This window comes from Microtus ochrogaster, chromosome 4, assembly GCF_000317375.1.
Source record: "Microtus ochrogaster isolate Prairie Vole_2 chromosome 4, MicOch1.0, whole genome shotgun sequence".
Taxonomy (NCBI): Eukaryota; Metazoa; Chordata; class Mammalia; order Rodentia; family Cricetidae; genus Microtus; species Microtus ochrogaster.
In genome coordinates this window covers 69,049,896-69,070,872 of record NC_022011.1, presented here as the reverse complement: position 1 = coordinate 69,070,872, position 20,977 = coordinate 69,049,896, and the positions used below count along the sequence as shown (strand labels likewise).

The window sequence follows — 20,977 nt, the reverse complement described above, 5'->3', positions numbered from 1 at the left end:
CTGTTTTCAATACTGTAGCTCTGTAATAGAGTTTGACGTCAGGGATCTTAATTCCCCCAGATGATCCTTTATTGTATAAGATTGTCTTGGCTATCCTGGGTTTTTTGTTTGTCCATATATCCATCCAGTATTTCTGTCTTCACTCACTTTTCCATTATTTCCATAGGCAAAACTGCGTAGACCAAACCAATTATCTTGAAGGAGTTTGGTGTTCCATTCTTTTTCTTCTTTTTCTTTTGGTCTTTTGTTTATTTTGAGACAGGGTTTCTCTGTGTAGCACAGTTGTCCTTTAACTCACTCTGTAGTCCTGGCCGGCCTCAAACTTGTAAATGTCCACCTGCCTGTACTTCCCAAATTCTGGAATTAAAACTATGTACCACCGCTGCCAGACTTGTATGCCAGTGTGGTCCAAATAGAAGCTAACAACATTAAGAGAAGGGGGAAAAGATGCATGTGAATCTAAAGACCTACTGTGTGCCAGACCACAGACAGATGCCCTGAGAGCATAGAGGGCAAGCCTGGGCGGAATCCTTACCCTTATTTTATGAAAAAAAGCCAAAGTCTTAAACTTTCATACCTGGTGCACTCCAACAAGCTCACCCAAACCCTGCTGCACTTGAACGATAAACTAACACATGAAGCTATTGGTATCGATCGCTCTGCCCTGTGAATCCAGTGCTGGGGAGACTGGGGCACCAGGATTACATATTCCAGACCAGACTGGGCTCACAGCGAGACCCAGTTTCAAAAAGAAAAAAAAAAAAAATGAAGCACTTATTTTGACTAGAGTTGATCATTCTGTTTTTTGCTTCTCTAATCTTGTCTCTTGTTACTGGAAAAAAAAAAAAAAAAACCCTTGTGTCCATTCTAACAATAAGAAAGCACGACTTTCTTACAACTTTACAAATAGCACAGTGAAAGGGAAAGACTGAAATATAAGTTAAAACAGGGCTCTCACCATCCTAGTGGGCTTTAATTACCCAGGCATCCCTTCACTCTTCAGTCCCGTAAGGAATAAGCTACTGCTGCACTCATTGTTACAGAGAGAAAAACGAGGTCAACATTCAGGAAAACCGGATACAATCCTAAACTGCCAAAACAGACGTCGTGGGGGCGGAGGTGTTGAAAGCGGGCTGCAGGAACTAGACAGATCACATGCTTCAGAGGAAGACTCCTCAGCAGAATTTCCTTCCCTGATCCTTATAAGACCACTCCAAGCTACACAGACCTTCATTGCCAAAGCCCTCCCCCTGCTTTGTGTTTGAGTGGGGGGAAAGAAAGAAGTCAGTCAATCAATTTCACCTCGGCGTGAGGTCACAAAGTCCACCTCAACTTCAGGGTGGGAAATGGAAAGAACACATGTACCACGTCACCCAAGAAGGGCCCCTCACAACTAAACTGACCCGTCACAGCAACCACAGTCGGTTAGCGAGGAGACCACAGCGTCACATCAGTTTTTCCACTCCATACCTTCACAGGTGTGGAATCAACGATAAGCTAATTATTTAAAAAAAAAAAAAAAAAAAAAAAGATGCCTGTGTCCTAACATGAAAAGAGGCTGGAATAGGCCTGAGTTAAATTCTCCTATCTCAGCCTATTCCGCTCCATTCTCCACGGCCCACTCCATTCTTCCTAGCTACCTGGGGAATGCTCCCACAGTCCTACTGTAATACTGCCCACTTCTGTTCCTCATAAGCCTACCCTGACAATGCTCCACAGCTCCCTCTCTCCTACACTCAGTTTCCCCTTAAACCTGCTCCACTCTGTAAGCTGCTTAGGGCTAGAAAGTAGAGGCTCTCCCAGAAAAGGCCACTTCCTTTGACTCCACTGTTGGACCGCATAAGAAAGTCATCTAAGGCCCTTTCAACTAAAAGTTTATCATTAAACCCACTTGGATTAAATAATGAATCAGCATTGACTTGTTCCCGACAAATCACATACCAACAGAATGTAGAGGTACAATTGCTTACCTGGCACGTGGGAGGCTCTGGGATTAATCCCGAGCACATCAACAACAATGAAGAATAAGTTTAAAAAAGAGAGAGTGGGCAAATTTAAATAGAGCTTAGCCGGATGGACACTACCATCAGCCTAAGAAGATAGAGCATGATCAAGGTTGGCTTAAGCAATTTAATGAGAAGATATTTTAAATCAATTTAATGAGAAGCTATTTCAAAACAGAAAGTAAAATAGAGGCCGAGGGGACAGTTCAGTGGTAGAGTGAGTGCCTGCCTAGCTTGTGTGAGGCCCTAGACAGATCTTCTGCTTTGAAAAAGAAAGCAAGCAGAGAAGGGAGGAGGCACTCCCCGGCCCAGTGGTCTTCTATGACTATTATTAGTTATGTGAATGCGTGTATCTTACATGTGAGTATATGCACTAGAGAGTAGGTGCCTACAAAGACCAGAGGCATCAGATCCTGCGACGCTGACAAAGATGCCAGGAATCGAACCCAGGTCTTGTAGAAGAACAGCGAGTGCTCTTAACTTCTGAGCCATCTCTCCAGTCACTGCCTGTGGTCTTCTGAGGGACTTATAGGGAGAACTAGAAGGAGACTGAGGCCATCTTTATTGAGAATTGTCACTTTTGAGCACACAGCTGGCTGAACCAGGGAGCAGTCCACATACTTTCTGCAGGCTTTTTTTTTTTTTTTTATGCTTACTTGGAGAGATAATTCTGTCAGGGGAAGGGTCATGATGATTAGGTCCTGATTCACACAGACCCACCCTTACTGCCTAAGGGAGCTGTCTTGTGTCTCACTACATAGTCGGTATGATTTAAGATAGTGGTAGGCAGCTGGAGATGTAGCTTCCTTGGTGGAGCATGAGCCTAGCATGTCTGATCCCCGATAATGAAAAATAAGGGGATAGCAAGATGAAGAAACAGAAAGAAAGGAAAATAAAAAGGCCCCTCAAAGACTTCTACAAGCAGAATAGGGAAGAGGGAAGGGGGCTGGCTGAGAATGTGGATTCTTTTGCCATAAGCCCCTTCCCTTTAGGCCAGCAGATCAAACGAAATCAGCCAACGTTCATCTCCTTTTTCTAAAAGCAACTAAAGATACAGGCTCTGCCAGCTCCAAAAGACCCAACACTTCTACTGAGAGTCACAGTCCTGTTCCTAAATGTGAAGAGACGCACATTCTAAAGATGACCTGTTTGCCTCCAAAAGTGGGTGAGCTATTTCCTAACTTTCACTTGAGTGAAAGCTATACTGGCAAAGGTAAGCTAAATACTAACATAACACCCGCAATAAGAAGCACCGTAGTGCCAATGAGATGGTTCAGCTAGCAGTCTCAGGAAGGAGAAAACTGACACCCACAGGAGTCCTACGATATCCACATTTGTGTAATGGCACATGCTTGCACACTTATGTGCATAAATACACACAAAAACAAATAAATGTAAAAAAAAGGCGGGCCTTCTGTGAAGTCAGTCACTACCACCACCTCATGCTTTACCTGTCTTCTAGAAATAACTGTCCAGCCACTTCCTGAGACAAGTAATTGACTTAAATAAAACCGAATCTTGTTCAGTCTCACTGTCTTCCCTTTAAGAAGCTTTCTAAAATCTAAACAGCCATTTTCCTCTTATTTGTCCATGAAAATACAAGCTAATTTAACTAATTAAAAAAAGGCTTTGTGAGCCGGGCAATGGTGGCGCACGCCTTTAATCCCAGCACTTGGGAGGCAGAGACAGGCGGATCAATGTGAGTTCGAGAGTTCGAGACCAGCCTGGTCTACAGAGCTAGTTCCAGGACAGGCTCCAAAGCCACAGAGAAACCCTGTCTCGAAAAAAACAAAAAAAAAAAAAAAAAAAAAAAAAAAAAAAAGAGGCTTTGTGAGATGGCCAGAGCCTAAACCCACACAGATAACACCAAGCACATTTTAACAATTTACCAACTTTTCAGAGTCTACCCCTTTGTATTTCACTCAATACTTTGCCTGTATTTTGAGACAAAAGCTCTGTGCTGAGAATGGCCAAGGTGCATACACAAGCCAGGACCAGGGAGACAGAATTCAGTGATGAGGGCAAATGGGTTGAACTTAAAAGTATAATGGATGGTACCCTAGGATATCACTATGTCGAGAGTCTTTTCAACACCAATTTACCCCCGCCCCCGCGCCCAGACAGGGTCTCACCACGCAGTTCTAGCTGTCCTGGAATTCACTATGGAGACCAAGCTGGACTCGAACTCACAGAGCTCCACCTACTTCAGCCTCCCAAGTGCTGGGATTAAAGGTGAGCTTCACCACACCCAAGCCTTCTGGTTTATACTTAAAAGGCAGCTACCTTCCAGTCTGAACCATCTTAGAAAATTAGGCCTGGGCAAAGGCGGGGAATGGAGACAGCAGGTGAACACACCTGTCCAATGAGGCAGTACTTCCTACAACAGACTGCAGGAAAACCGAGCACATCTAAAAGCCTTACAAAAATGTAGCCAACACACAAGGCTCAAGGGGCAGATGATTCTGTTTCTTCCTTTACTCTTGAAGTCAGTCACCATCCCCCCACACATCCAATGGCTCTGACTGGCACACTTTGAGGGAGAAGAGAGCTCTATTACAGGTGGCCTGTGGCCATTTCAAGTCAGCCACTAAAATCAACTGTTCCCTCTCTCAGGAGTTTGTTTGTCTATCTTTCCCCAACCATCTCCAATTTAGGGTCAAGGTAGTGTCTTTTAAGGGTCAGGAATCATTGAAACTGCAGCATATGAAATCCAAGTTTCCTACGCAGTTCACTGACTGCAATAGGCCTGTGGCGGGGTTTTTGCTATGTTTGTTTGTTTTTCCAACAGAAGCAGTCAGTTTAAAATGATAAATGACTTCAAGCTGCTGGTCCCCATTTCCCTGGGCTCTTAGGACAGTCAGGCTGCCTAACGTGAGGGGCTACAGTGGCAAACACTCTAGAGAACAGCATGCTATGCTCTCATTCTCTAAAGTCCAGCCCTGACTCAGCTGTTCAGGAACACTACTACAAAACTATTCGGTGTGATCAGTTAAAACAAAACAAATTTACAAAAGATGGAATAGCTAATATTTCGGGATAACATTAAACCTTAAACCTCAGAGTAAAACAGGTTTACTATGGTTAAAAAGACATAAGCCACATACGAATTTAGCAACACCTATTAGATATCATGACCTTTGGCACTGGCATTTCCCAGTTTCGGTTCAGATACCCTGGGAGTAGGGGGGAGACGAGGGGAGTAATCTAATCCCTGATGCCCAAGTACCAGGCTTCTGAAATAGCCTCTGCAGAAGCAGCATCTTTCACACTTGCTCTTGAGAAACCAAAGCAACTTTTTCAAAGAAAACATATCAAGCACAGTCAAGAGACAAGGAAGAAACTCAACCGCAAGACAGCTACTATGGGCACCACACACACCCTAGGAAGCCTTGGCGTCCAGTGCCCATGGCTCAGAAAGAAAAGAGAGGATGGCACAGTCTCTCCAATACCTCTCTGCTTTAAGAAGAAATGCAATAAATAAATAAATAAATGAGTTTGGGGGCCTGGGCAGGCACAGTGGTTCAGGCCTATAATCCCTGCCTAATTACATTTCCCTTCCTTCCTTCCTTCCTTCCTTCCTTCCTTCCTTCCTTCCTTCCTTCCTTCCTTCCTTTTTTTCGTTCAAGACAGAGTCTCACTACATAGCCCTCGCTGTCCAGGAACTCACTATTGGAGCAGGCTGGTCTTGAACTTTCAGAGACCCACCCACCTCTGCCTCCTGAGTGCTGAGGATTGTGAAGCACAAAGCATGAGCTGTCTGGGTTCCAGACCTGCCAGCCTAAAGAGTAAGACATTGTCTGTCTGGGGGAAAAAAAATCTGAGGCGCTTATTCACGGTAAGGATAAGGCAACTGTGAAGGAATACGTTAATTCTTCTTAATATGTGTTTTTGAGGCGGTATTTCTGATTCAGGATAGAAACCTCCAAGCAGTATGCCTGGTTCTATCACCTTCTAACACAAAGAACAAGAATGTGTAGAGAAGCCTGTGGCTTAAAGGTAGCCACAGACATGGCGAGGCGTTTACAGCAAGCTGGCCTTGTCAATAAGCTCTCCCTCCTGCTCTCCTCCTGAAGCAGGACTGTTGGCCCAAATGACACAGGAGAAGAGAAACAGGAGATCAAAACGAAGAAAACAAACCCTGCAATGAGATCATTTCCAGCTCTCAACCTTAACTGTACGAAGGCATGGCTGTGGTACACAGAAAAAAATAAAAGGGAACTGAACAGTCTTCAGAATGTTGACATTAATCCCACAGCTGGAGTGTCCCACACTGAGCTCCACTCCTTACATGAGATGATGTCCTTCTTATGGAAGTAACTGAACCTTTAAGAAATATAAAGGCACTGTGACAGACGCCTTTAATCCCAGCACTCTGGGAGCAGAGGCAGGTGGATCTCTGTGTGAGTTTGAGATCAGCCTGACCAATACAGTTCCAGGACAGCCAGAGCTTCACGGTGAAAGCATGTCAGAGAGAGAGAGAGAGAGACAGAGAGAGAGACAGAGACAGAGAGAGACAGAGAGAGACAGAGACAGAGAGACAGAGAAAGACAGAGAGACAGAGACACAGAGAGAGACAGAGAGAGACAGAGAGAGAGAGACAGAGACAGAGACACAGAGAGAGACAGAGCCAGAGGAATATAATGCTTTACTACTTCCTTTCCCAGTCTCCTGCCTTCTAATAGGACAAACTTGGCAGGAGCAAATAAGCACCCAAGCATCTCAATGAACTGAACAAAGTAAAGTCTAAATGAACAAACCCTGGCACAAATCAATGAAGCAGTTTTTAAAAATCAAAGAGCCAAGACAGAGGCTTTTGAGAAAACACGGGGCATTCGAAGTTCATGGGCATCACAAGGCAGTATTCTGAGGGTCGCTTTAAACTGAGGAACTTTAGGAGTAATTCCTACACACCACCATGATCACACACAGCCATGAGCACACACAGCATCAATGCTTCCCCACCAGTTCATGCGCTTACTCACTTGCTTCCTTCTGTAATGAGCAAACTGAGAGAGTCCCAAAACAGTGGCCAGAGCTCCTCCGCCCACAAGAACAGTCCCTTTCACTGCCTTTTGAAATGCCATTGCTCAGCCTACAAAGAAAAATAGAAAGAAAATAAGTTAATTTCATTGTATAATAATCTTAATAAGACACTGTACAGATCATGAAGCTATATTAAGGTAGACACGAAGACATTAGAGGACTCCTAACATGCCAATGGGTATACCACGATTCAAAAGCAATAATCCAAGAAACCAGGACGAGGAAATTGATTATGTAAACGTTACATTCAGAGCTCACGGGCATTAAAGAAAGAAATGCAAATTAAGAGACAACTCAGGGTATTTAAACAGTATAAAGTCAAGAGAGCTGTGAAAAGAAATGTCATTGTGGAGTTGACAAAACTACAAGCTGTACTTGCGAATTCGTTCCACTGCTAATCCACTCCACACGGGAAACTGGTGGAAGTCCTGGGTCACTCTATGGGACAAAAGACCTCAGGCCTGCTTCAGGGTTCAATTTAAACTCTGAGACGACTTTCTGGAGTTTTCCCTTCTTAATGAAATCCTTCCGGAAGCCAAAAGCCAATGTGCTGAGACCTCCGTCACTGGACCGGTGGATATTTTACAGATAGGTGGTCAGCAGACACCAGGCCCTGTTCTTCTAACAAAATGCTAACTTAACCTCCTGTAACCCCTTTTGTTGGAGGAGCTTTAGAGAAAGACAAGGAAAGGGGGTGGGGGATAGAGAAAGGTTTTTCTATCCAGCGACATGGTGGCAATGTCAAAGAGAAGGACTCCTTTGTGTTCACAGTGTATTGCCAAATAAAGTGCTGTATTATGTGCGAGCTTTCTTTCTTTTTCCTGGTTTTCAATGACTGGATTGATTGGGATTTTTTAAGAAAGAAAGAAAGAAAGAAAGAAAGAAAGAAAGAAAGAAAGAAAGAAAGAAAGAAAGAAAGAAGTTCTGTTCTTTAAGATTTAAAATTTTTTCAGACTCCTTTGGATGCCAAAATCATTACAAGAAATAAGAATCCCACCAAAGTCTTCTGATCTACTTTTACGCTGTTAAACATAGAAGAATCACACTCTGTGAGCACCTTTATTTATTTTTTAACTTAGGAGCAAATAATTTGACCCGCCTAAACCTTTCCCTCCACTAAGGCAACTGGCACACCCACCTCTTACAAGGAAGCCGTTACCCTATTTTCCAGGACGGGTGGTGGCCAGACCTGTCTGAACAACTCACTTACGCTCTACTGATATGGAGCAACTCAAGAGCTTGCTAAGATTAAAGGTAGTTTTAACTTAGAATAGAAAAAAAAGTTCAATGTAAATATGTTGGGTCCCATATTGAATGTAAAATATCTGTTCTACTCTCCTAAATTAAAGAATTTCAGTAGAGTTGGTAACTAGATTCTACAGAGAACTCATTTGGGAATACTATAAATTATACACTAAAATAGAAGTTGGCATTTCTTAAATTTTTTCATTCCTTTCTCCTTTACAAATGACAAGATTCCAACATGGCTTTTTTATTGCTACTATTAACATTCTTATCTAAGAAATATTAATATAAATAGTAAATACATTAATATATTAACTATAAATGCCCTGACATTGAAGGTCTCTTCTTTACTATCTTTGTTGCTGCAAGTTAGAAAGACAGGAAAGACCCAGGGGACACAGGAAAGAAAAGGAGTTCTCCCCTGGGAATAGCTGAAGCCCCTCAGCAGCAGAGAATCAAGATTCCAGCTCAATCAGCATTTGCTTAAAGCATCCTTCCCTAGCTGTAAATGTGCAACTTTCCAGCAATCTCACCAAAACCACTTACAGTTACATGCCCTAACTTCCTAGCATCGTTCCTTTGGTTTCATCTGTGGACTGTAATCCTGTCCAAGAAACCTCTAGAGCCTTCTACAATCTCACTTCTCAGGAGAGGGAGAGAGAGAGAAGGGGGAGAGGGAGGAGAGAATCAGGTTTCTAGCAGTCTTTTGAGATATAAGTTGAGAGTCACCAAAATAGGGTTAATGACAAGAGACTCCTTAAGGGCCTCATATCCACACCTGGGTGTTTTTTATCCGTTCCCTGAGCTTCTCTCCCTTGACCTCTGTGCTTAAAAATCTATAAAAATGTCTTGTAATAAACTAATTCTTCTTTGAGAAGCTCACATCCAGGCTCTTGGGCGTTCTTTCCCTGAGCACTTTTCTAGTTTTAATCAACTCCAACTCTATTTCACACAGACTAGGACTAAAATTCTTTTCTGGCCAAAGCCAGGAATCTTGTGTTGACTTGAGTCAGGATCCCTAAAAGTCTGCGGGAACTCTGCAGGCTGTTTTGAGCAATGTGGAGCTGCATCTCCACCTCTGCCACCACCACCAACACTTCCCCTACATAACCATCCACTTTTGCTCAAACTGTGGAAGATCCTGTGTGTGCTCACTGCGGGAGTCAAACATTCAGTTACCCTTAGGCTAAACCTTATCGTCTTCAAATGTCGAAACCACACAAGAGCAGACACCCATTTGCCACAGCCTTACACTATTTAAGGTGCTGACACAACTGTTCACCTGGATGCCTGTCTCAACAAGAGAAATCATGGATGGAGGTCCTGGGACAGCCCACTATCAGACGGTTAGTTTGATCAACTTGGGACAGATCCTAAACAATGCACATGCCTACCCCATGTAGACAGAAGCCTGATGGTCCATCGGATATGAGTGTGGTGGCTGGTTGACTTGGGGTAGTATCACTATTTGTCTTGCTGATAATGTCATTCATGACCTCACAAAGGAAACCACACATCATCAAGACAACTGTGGGGTGGGACATGTAAGTCAATGAGAATGTCTCAGCATTAGGTGTTCATTCATTCAGCCAATTAATCGTGGGGTTGGTTCTTCCGAAAGTGTGGCTCTCCTACGTAACTAATTTTAATCTTTCAATTTAACTTTCCTATACTAAAATTTGCAAAAGATTATTTTCAATACCTACTAGTACTAACAAAAACCTATATTCACATAACATTGGAGTTAACAATAACTTTTACTGTAATTATCTTTTTATAATTTTATGAAATAATTAAAAGATTGTTTCTACTAAGACTCTGACTCAAAAAACAATAATGAAGATTATTTCTACTATCATCAAATCCTTCTATAAGGTCACCCAGTCACCTGTAATGAGTAAAACACACAGGCAGTCCAAAGTCTAAAACATAGACTATTTCACCCTGTTTTCCTAAAATCAGCATTGATAGGTTTGGTTTTTATTAAGAATGTTGACATGGGGCTGAATGTGGTCGTACATGCCTTTAATCCCAGAGTTGGGAGGCAAAGGCAGGAGGCTCTCTATTAGTTCCAGGCTAGTTAAGTCTCCTTAGTGAGACCCTTTGAGAAAAAGGGGGAAAAAGTCACAATGGCAAACGGCTGTCATTCAGAGAGTGTTTGCTTTACTACTTTTTCCCTTAAAAGATCTAGCTTCAGTTGCGGAGATGGCTCAATGGGCAAAGACCTTGCCTCAGAAGCATAAAGACCTGAGTTCAAATCTCAGAACCCACAGAAAAGGCAGAAGCTGGTAGCATGTGTCTATAATCCCAGCTTTCCTGCAGGGAGATGGTACATGGAGAGAGACGATTATTCCAGAAGCTCACCGGCCAGCTAGCCAAGTGTATGCAGGAGGAAAAGCAGAAGGCCACAACTCAAATTGGAAGGTACAGGCTAAAACCTGTGGTTATCCTTTAACCCAGCCCAACACACACAGGCACACCTCTCATTGATGGAGCTCCTGGCACAGTATCTACCAATAGCCCAGGGCCAAATAAAGCAAGTGTCTTGTTTTAATGTTCAAAGAAATATATTTAAAAGCAAAAAAAAAAAAAAAAAAACCTCTACACCACAGACATGTATCCATTATAGTACCTTATAAGGGAAAAGGTCTCACCGTGGTTACAAAGAAAAGATGATTTCCAAGTATCAATTTTTAAAGTAATTAGAAGGGGCAGGATAAATGGCTCGGTGATCAAGAGCACTGTCTGCTCTCCCAGGATTTGATTCCTGGGGTCAACATGGTGGCTCATAACCTTCTTGAACTCCAGTTGCAGGGTAGAGAATCCAAATGCCATCTTTGGGCACCAGAACCTCATGTGGTACACAGACATACATGCAGGGGAAACATCCATATACATAAAATAACATTTTAAGTAATAAAAGCTTCAACTAGGAAGCTATCAAATAAAGACAGAATAGAATATTGGGAGAAATAAAAGGGGCATGGGAATAGAAAGCACCCTCCCACAGAGCAGTGGTGGCACAAGCCTTAATCCCAGCAGAGGCAGGGGGATCTCTGTGAGTTCAAGGCCAGCCTGGTCTGTAGGAGTGAGTTCCAGGACAGGATCCAAAGCTACACAGAGAAACCGTCTTAAAAAAAAAAAAAAAAAAAGAAAAGAAAAGAAAAGAAAGAAAGAAAAAGGAATAAAGAAAGAAGGAAAGAAAGCAGCCTCCCACTTCAGAACCTGCCTTACCAGAAACTTCAACACAACCTAAAAATCAAAAAGATCAGAGAGAGGGTTTATCCTCAAGACTAAGATGGTATCACTGAACTGTACTCACCCAAGGTCAGGATGTTTATGGCCCTGAGTTCAACTGTATCACTGCTCCTCTCTCTTCATAAATCTAAACAAAGCACCTCATAAACAACCTCAACATTTTATCTACAGATAAAAATCCTTCAAGGGTCTGGAGAGATGACTCAGCAGTTAAGAGCATGTGCTGCTCTTGCAGAGGGCCTGGTTCCCCAGCACCTACGTGAACAATTCCAATGGTCTAACTCCTCTTTCAGGTGGTCTGGCCTCTGTAGATAGCAGGCATGTGTGTGACGCACATTTATGCACCCAAGCAAAACATTCATTCACATAAAATAAAAATGTATCTTTTTAATTTTGAAGAAAATTCTTTAAAGGTAAACCAGCTCATATTTTTCCAAATTTTAAAAATTACTTAATTTCTAAACTCTGCTGAGTTAGTAAACTTGATTTGACATTATGTCCTTTGACTAAGGTAATTGTGTTTCACTCTGAATTGTTCTGAAATCCTTTCCTACTCAAAGGTCCTGTCTCAAAGATCTACCCTGGATGAGAACTCTTCTAGCAACTGACATCAAGTACAGAGCTCCGTCGTCTCCCTGCCACCGAAGACAGAGGTGAAAATACTGATGAATCTTTACTTTGGGCATTAAAAGTACAAGAAAACCACCAAGAGAAAATGGTAGAAACATAAAACTAACTGGCTTATCACACAGCTCAACGTCCATGTTTTCTGGACTGTGAATTAAAACACATGCACAGTGACTCAGGGCTGGCTCCCGTGCTGGCATGTCCCAACTCTAATTCTTCCAAGAAGACTAGCTCAGCTGGCCAAGCCTCAACAAAATGGTCCTCGCTCACACATGCATCTGCCTCAAGATGCATGCCTCCCTTTACAGTAGAATTCTGGGCAGAAGGTTATGAGGAAGAAGAAGATAAGCTGACAGTGAAACCATCCCTGTGGGAGGTGAACAAGCCTGGCATAAGGCAACCTTGGGAAATGTGGCCAGAGAGAAATCCCGAATTTCTCAACAGGATCTCACAAATGATGACAGGAGGAAGTGGCCAAGAACAAGTATGTAAGGTGAACAGTCCCGGAAGCTGGGGGTTGGCCCCAGTGGTACTGATCTAGAAAGACAAACAGACCAAAGCAGGGAAGGAGACCAGTTTGGAACTGAGGAAATTTGAAATATTATCACAACACTAAATTTTTTTCCTTCTTTTAAAAAAGATTTTATTAACTATTTTATTTGCAGTGTTCTGTCTGCATGTATGTCTGCAGGCCAGAATCAGATCTCATTACAGATGGTTGTGAGCCACCATGTGGTTGCTGAGAATTGAACTCAATACCTCTGGAAAAACAGCCAGTCTCTTAACCGCCGAGCCATCTCTCAGCCCCGCTTATTTGGAGAAAGCAAAAGCATTTGTCATATTCATCCTAAACTTATAAAAGGGTCACCAAAGTAATCAACTAAGGGTACTGGCTTGGGAAACATCCGCCTAGAACTCAACATCACAACTGCCACTTGAGCGCTCACAGACATAAACCACAGCGGCCACTTCTCAAAGCCTACAGGCTACTGTTTGAGTTTACCGTCTGTCCGGCTCAACCGAATGCTTAGTCATCCCTTGAGAACTCCCACTACACAGTCACTCTGACCAACATGAGAAGCACATCTCAAAACAGTCACTGGATGTCCGTGGCCTGTGTCCTCCTACTGAAAGGCAAGACCACCATCCCAGCTAAATCATATGTTTTAAACAACTTAATCAAACATCTACCTTCAAAAGCAAGCAATTAGCCATCAACTGAGACATGCAAAAGAACCAGCAAGGACACTCAGTAGTGAAAGAGCTTGCACAGGGCCTACCACCTGAGTTCAGTCCCCCAGACCCTAAGATGGAGAGAACGGACTCCCACACACACATCGGCTGCAGTCTGTGCTCGCCTGTATGCATGCATGAGCACAAGCACACCGACACACTGTAGACATACACACATAATAATAATAATACATGAAACAAAAAACTTAAGAAAGAAAAATATAAAACAATTCAAGATAGAATTCTCTATCTTGAGCATTCATGTTACTCTCTCCTCCAGATCTTCCTCTAATCTTCTCTCTCAGCACTCACCAAGATGGAAAGGTAACATAAGAAAGATTTCATGAAACTGTATTTATCTCTTTCCCTGAGAGAAGCCCCGGACCTGTTGACAAACTGTCCTCTTTCTGGACTCTTAGAAAGCAATCCCATTGACCAGCAATGAGTGTCTAATCTCCCTGTTCTCCACTAACTGCAGAAAAATGAGAACTTCTCAAGCGGTTGATTTGGTAGCCAGTGCAGGAATAAGCATCCCAACCAAGTGTTATCAGTGCATGGGAACAGTACCGTTCAAAGGACACTTTCGGCTGGGTGTGGCAGTGTATGCCTGTCATCCCAGGACCAGGAAGGAGGCCAGATCCAGATGAACAGCAAGCCTTGTCTTGAAAGGCAAAGGGCCCTCTCCCTCATCAGCCCAAAAAATAAATAAATAAATAAATAAATAAATAAATAAATAAATAAGGCAAAGGGCTGAGGATGGAGCTTTGTGGTGGAGCTCTTGTCTAGCAAGGAGAGTAGTCCAACCACCAGCCTTGCAGTTTTTGGGGGCAGGGTTCTCCAGCAAGATAGCAAAATGTTCCAGGCTCTTCTGACTGCCTATCTTGAAAAACCCAGCCACATAAGGCGTTTCAGTTATAAATAAGATCCCCAGGATATAACTCAGAGGTAGCACAAACTATCTTACTACCACTCACAAACTAAGCACACAAGGAGGCCCAAAGGTAGCACAAAGCCCCCCACACTTCACTCTCAGTTTGCAGCTGAGCCCGGAAAGCCACCCCCTCATCCCACTGAGTCATGTCACACTGTCACACCCATGAGAGGCACAAGTCAGGGGCCCAACCCACATGTCCAACCACATATTAATCCAGTGACTTTAAAAAAAAAAAAAAAAGGTATGTGAATTTTACAAAATTAAACTGCTGCACTTCCTCAGAGGAAATCCTGCCCAGTATGTCTAGAACCCTAGAGACTGACAACAACCCACAGCGAAATAGAAGCATCTTCCCTTCCAGTTACCCATGCTAAAACAATGGCGGGGTTTCTGGGTACATGGAACTAGAGAGGTTTTATTTAGGGTTTGTTGTTGTTTGTTGTTTTCTGAGACAGAGTCTACTGTAGCACAGGCTAGCCTTAAACTTCTCATCTCCTGCCTCTGTCTCCCAAGTGATGAGACTATAGGGAAGCAAAGGCAAAGCCAGCTTTGGCAGGTTGCAAGGAAGTGATTATCCTAACTCCCCAGAGAGAAGTCCCCTTTGGTTCAGACACAGAACACACAGGTGAAGAGCTGACACAGCAACCCAAGCGCAGAAGACTGGTTGGAAAATGAATGCCAGAGTACTTCCTAAGATATGACTCTAAAGGAAAGAAAAAAAGATGTGAATGCATCAAGTTCTGAGAAAACAGTAGATGCCTATCCTTGACAAGGAGCTGCAAATTCTAAAGAACACACACTATGCATGATAGCAGAGAATAAAGATAAAGCTTTTCAGAAGTCAGTGAGCAAAGCATTCTCCTGGTAGCACAAGATACATGAAAGCTGCGGAAACTGAGACCATCCTGTATCCTCAGGTTCCGGCTGATGAGATGCTAGGCTGTGGCAGAAGAGGGGAGTTTGCACCATTGCCTCATGGGATTGTGTCCCATACCTCCACACCCTCACTGACAGCAGGGCTACTTCAGGAAAAAGCAGAACTTTCTACATCCAATCTACTTTGAAAAATCTAGGCCAAGAAGGCTCAGACCCACCCAACAAAAAAAAGAAGAGGCGGGGAAGAAGTATTGACAGAAAAAGGAGGAACCAAAACAAGGGATTCCTATGTCTGATTTACCTTAGCTGCCATGAAATGGGAACAGATCCCCTTACACATATTAAAATGACTGATTGGGGGGCTGGAGAGATGGCTCATCGGTTAAGAGCATTGCCTGCTCTTCCAAAGGTCCTGAGTTCAATTCCCAGTAACCACATGGTGGCTCACAACCATCTGTAATGAGGTCTGGTGCCCTCTTCTGGCCCACAGGCACACATGCAGACAGAATATTGTATACATAATAAATAAAAAAATATTTAAAAAAAAATAAAATAAAATGACTGATTGACACTGAAAGTTGGCCCTACCACTTCACTGAAAAGCTAGCCTGACATCCATTGCTTGGGTTTCTACTCAGCATGGATGGAAAAGAGGCGGCTACGCTAAACCTTGCTTGATCTCAACCTATACACAGACTGCCGAAGTCACTGCAGTTCTTACCTATGCTATCCTACTTACGTGCAGAATCCTGCATTGAAATCTTAATGTGTTCATTTTTGCAGCCCTGTCCTTCTTTGTTACTTTTGCCCATGCACATATATTTAGGATAAATGTGTTACTTTTTAAAAGTTTATGACATTTGGAAATAAATTTCAAAAGGTTTCTAAAGTTTTTGAAATTAAAAAAAAAAAAAATGCTTCAGCCAGGGAGGACTTTGAAATAACTTTCTGCAAATCTCTCCAGACAAAACTGGGTCAGCTATATCATTTTAGGAGCTAAACCAGTGACTCCAGATGAGTGGAAATGAGGCTAGCCCAAAACCTCTCTCCAGTCTCAGAGAAAAGCAGGGGCCCTAGAGCCTGGCCGGGGGAAAGACTGGCAAGGTGAAGACTCCAGGTGCATCCAGAGCTTGTCAGAGTTCAAATGGTGTAAGGAAAAGTCATAAAAGTAAAGGGGATAGGTGGTCAGGTGGTGGCGGTGAATGCCTTTAACTCCAGCACTCATGAGACGGAGACAAGCAGATCTCTTCATCAAGACTTGGTCTACAGAGCAAGCTTCAGGACAGCTAGGACTACACATAGAAACCTCGTCTCAGAGAAAGAGAAGAAAAACAGCAAAGGGAGCCAACAGAAAGCCTATTTAAAAAGAAAATACCAAAAGCTTGAATATGCAATTTTTTTATAGGTTAATACACAGTATGATAACAATTAAACAAACATTTATTTCAAATTCCTCTAAAATAAAAATATTTTGAAAAAGGAGAGGTCTTAGGGGAACAGGTAGATTCTGCTCAATGGTCATTTGTTATTTAACATCTAACTTTGTAGGAAATACGTGGTATTTGCAAAGTAATTGCCACACTGTGTCCTGTGGAAATGCACACAGAACAAAGACATGAATTTGACCCCTTATTTTACTTCCTTATTTTCAAGAAGTCCAGTGTAGAAGCACGAGAAATCTCTTCAGTGTGGAGAGTGATCTAAGGCAGTCGTGCTTTTGCTTCAAATGAGTAAGTCTGTTAGGTATGTGGCAAGTAAACGTGAGAAAACCAATAGCGAGTAGCAACTAGGTAGAGGCAGCATGGAGCTAGCAAAACAGCACCCAGACAGGCCTGCAGCATCCGCAGAAATGACTAGCAAAGCCTGCTGAAGTTGGCATGCTGGGAGATTCTGGGCAGAGAATTCTCTTCAGGAGACAGAGCTTCTGGCTTCTCACTCTCACCATGGGCATATTTATTCATTTATTTATTTATTTATTTATTTATTTATTTATTTATTTTTCACCGTGGGCATTTTTATACCATGGAATAAATAATAGCAACCTCCGTTGGAAATGCTTCACCCTTGGTGCGATCTCAAGTGCACAGTGTTTTAATACCCTTAGCCGGTGGCTGGTCCCCTTTCTCCTGGTCACTGAGTTAGAGTCAGCCTGGCCCAGAGGTTTGAAGGAAATCTTTCCTGTTCCTAGATTGCACTTTCAAAAAGTTTAAACAGCACATGCTAATTACCAACATAAGGTACATTACATCATCTCAACAAAACAGATTTATATTAAATACAAATGACCATAGTTTAATTTATAACAAAATGGTCTACCTGCTTTCCATGGAATTGCTATAAAAATCATAAAGAACTACAGTTCACGAAGTCAATCTGTTGAGCACTTTAAGTTCATTTTAAAAGCAAAGTTCAGGGGCTAGAGAAATGGCTCAGCAGTTAAGAGCACTTATTACTCATGCAGAGGACGTCAGTTCTGCTCTCAATACTAACATATGATCTCAAAACTGGCTGTAACTGCAGCTTCAGGGGACCTGACTGACACACCATGCATGTATACAGTGAGCATGCGCACACACACACACACACACACACAGGCAAAGCATTCATATTCAAAAATAATAATAATAAAACTAAAAAGAAAAACACAATATTTACTGTCTATAGTCCTAGAACTGTAACTTAAGGCAGTCTTGAGAAGGCTAACATAAAATGACCCTAACATGTAAAACTCTAGAATACAGCTCTTAAAAAAAAAACGCCCATCCCAAAAGCTAATGAAGGTAAGAATTTCTGTAAATAGGAGGCTGATATAAAAGTAAATAAACTTTCATTTCTGCACATCACCTGACAAGAAACTCCTCACTTAATGTTAAGAAGTGTGATTTAAAAAAAAAAAATAGAGTATTTAACCACCACAAAAGAAACTTCAATTCCACCTTAAAAAATAAAGGGATTAGAAATCACATAAATTTGCTTAATCGTGATTCCCTCTGTCTCTTTTAGCGTATTTGTGTGGTTGGGGAACAGTAGGCACCACTTGACAGCACAGGCCACTTTTTTGGGGTTTATTTAGGCAGTACAGGATCTGCTTTCATATCTGAGAAAAGCCATTTATTTTGTTACAGAATAAAGTACTGTATGCTAACGATGGAGTACAAATGTTTGTCTTTGCTCTGCAATATTATCAAGCCTCTGATCCAAATTCATTAGCACTGTAATGACTGACAGTCGCAGCTACTGAACAGCAGCTTCCTGAGAAAACAGTCTACTTCCTTATATACCTAAATGTGTTCCTAAAAGTCTTAGATGCTGTAAAAAAAGCACAGAGCAAGTCAAATGAAGATTTTTTTTACATATTTAAGTGATTAATTTTGAGGTTCTTGTGTTTTGGTTTCTGTTATGTTTTGCTTTTTATGAGACATGGTCTCTCACTCTGTAGCCTAGGCTGGCTAATATCTTTGCCAACTGATTTTTTTTTCTTTTATTATTTTTACCACTGAATGATAAGAAACCATATCAGTTTTTAAAAAGTATTCCGATTATGATTACATATTTAAATTACAACTATACCTTAGGAGTTCATTTCTAAAATCTTGAGCTCACTGAGCATCAGTGATGGAAAGGCAAGCCTAGTGGTTACATGCCTTGTTAGCCCAGAACTCTGGAGGAGGAGGCAGGAAAATCTGTTCAAAGTCATCTACAGCTATAGAAAGCTTAAGACCAATTTGAGCGGTAGGAGACCCTATCTTTAATAATAATCATAATCATAATTTTAAAACACATTATAAAACTAGGTCACTGTGATGGTACAGAGTCAACATTCAAGAGACAAGGAAAGGATTGCCACAGGTTGAGGCCAATCTGAACTACACAGTGAGTTCTAGGCAAGAGAGTTACATGGTGAGACCCTGTCTCAAAAGAGGTACACACCTGTAATCCCAGCCCTTGACAAAAGTACAGGCAGGAGAATCAGGAGGTCAAGGCAACCCGTAGCTATGTATTTGGTTCAGGTCACCCTAGACTATGTGAGGACCTGTCTCCGAAACCAAAACAACAAACCAAAAGGCCACACCTGGGTTCGTATCATAATTAGTATTTTCAGTCAACTTTTTACACTGTAAAAAGCTAAACTGTTTAAATAGCGATTTACTACACCACTATTACAAATACTTCAGCCTAAGCCCTGGATGAAAGCTGAATTAAAGAATAATTCTGCAGCCAGGAAATCCGCAGGGGTGAGGATCCAGGCACTCTGCTGCTTTCAATAGAGATGATCCTGGAGAACAGAGCTTACCACATTGCACATATTTGCACCCTATAGCCTGCTGAAATCTACATTCAGATTCACTCTACACATTAACAGTCTACAAGTATAAATATGGGTGTTTAGGCTGCACACACAATAGATGTGTTTAGAAAATGCACTGGTCACAGTAATCTTGTTCTGTATCGTTTTTGGTAAAGTGATCAGACTTCCTAAAAATGTCTTATCCTCAAGGAAATAGTTTTCAGAAAACGAGAGACTGACAAAAAATGGTTGCTCACAATAAGCCTATTCAAGAGTATGTGCGGCAGTACAACATTGTGTGAATGTTCAAGCCCCTTCACCCTTGCCCGAGAAAACACTCAGTTTCCTTTCACCTGAGCAAAAATTATGAACAATGTTGTTCATTCCATCTCAGTCATCTTAGCTACAGAAAACTGTAATCCTAGGACTAAGCATGCTGAACAAAAGGAATGCCATACGTTCAAGACTAGCCTAAGCTGCACAGCAAGACACTCTCAAAAAAAAAAAAAGTTGGCTAAAATAAAATAGTCTAGGTCATAAGATCTTATTCATCCCACCCCATCCCCATGTGGCTTCGCCCCAATCCTCTTTTCAGGTTTTTTTTTCCTTTTCTCCCTTATGAGGTCTGGCACACACCCTAAAAAGAGAGCATAAAAATAGACATAAGAAAGTCTAGTCACCAGGATGAGATACGCATGGGTATGGGTATCAACATTACACAGCTAACAACAGGGGCAGTAGAAACTAACATCCGAGAGCACAGAGGATAAAGGCTTCTCTTCAAGACTCTAAGGCCGTCTTTAATTTAAAAGGGGGAAGCGGAGCCTGATAAGATAGCTCGGTGGGTAAAGGTACTTGGCGCCAAGACTGAGACCCTGAATTTAATCCCAGGACCCTCAGGTGTAAGGAGAGAACTAACTTCTGCAAACTGTTCTCTGATCTACACAGAAGTGCACACACACGCAAATTAATCTAATAAAAAAAAAAAAAACATGTAAGAAGCTGGAGAGATGATTCAGTGCTCAAGAGCACATACTCTTCTTGCAGAGGACCGACCTGAGTTCGATTTTTCGATTTCTGGATCTCACATCAGGCAGATCACAACTGCTTGTAACTGGAGTTACAGGGAGTTATGAACTACCATGTGAATGCCATCTCCCCAGGCCCAATAAAGTCTCTCTCTCTCTCTCTCTCTCTCTCTCTCTCTCTCTCTCTCTCTCTCTCTCTCTCCTTTGATCACTATACACAAGCTATGATACAGGGGTGCCTCAGCAACAGTAGAAAACACAACACTATCATTGTTGTGTTATGCCCAGCATCCGATATCAATTTTTCCTTTATCTGCATTGTAAAGATTTTTCTGTTTCTTCCAAACTATCAGACTGGCCGGGTGGTGGTGGTGCACACCTTTAATCCCAGCACTTGGGAGGCAGAGGCAGGCGGATCTCTGTGAGTTCGAGACCAGCCTGG

General features: G+C 42.2%; 1 protein-coding gene across 3 annotated transcripts in view; it reads right to left on the bottom strand.

The window, feature by feature from the left end:
• The window catches only part of Gpd2 (glycerol-3-phosphate dehydrogenase 2), a 136,414-nt gene that overhangs the window by 91,150 nt on the left and 24,287 nt on the right, over nucleotides 1-20,977 (bottom strand). For 2 of the 3 annotated variants that reach the window (XM_005346424.2, XM_005346423.2), the window contains exon 2: nucleotides 6,986-7,095. In XM_005346424.2, coding sequence (XP_005346481.1) covers nucleotides 6,986-7,087 — 102 coding nt within the window. In that variant the 5' untranslated portion in view covers nucleotides 7,088-7,095. Of the gene's footprint in view, nucleotides 1-6,985; nucleotides 7,096-7,421; nucleotides 7,485-20,977 lie in introns of those variants that run through there. The other variant, XM_013345925.2, reaches the window with a different exon arrangement.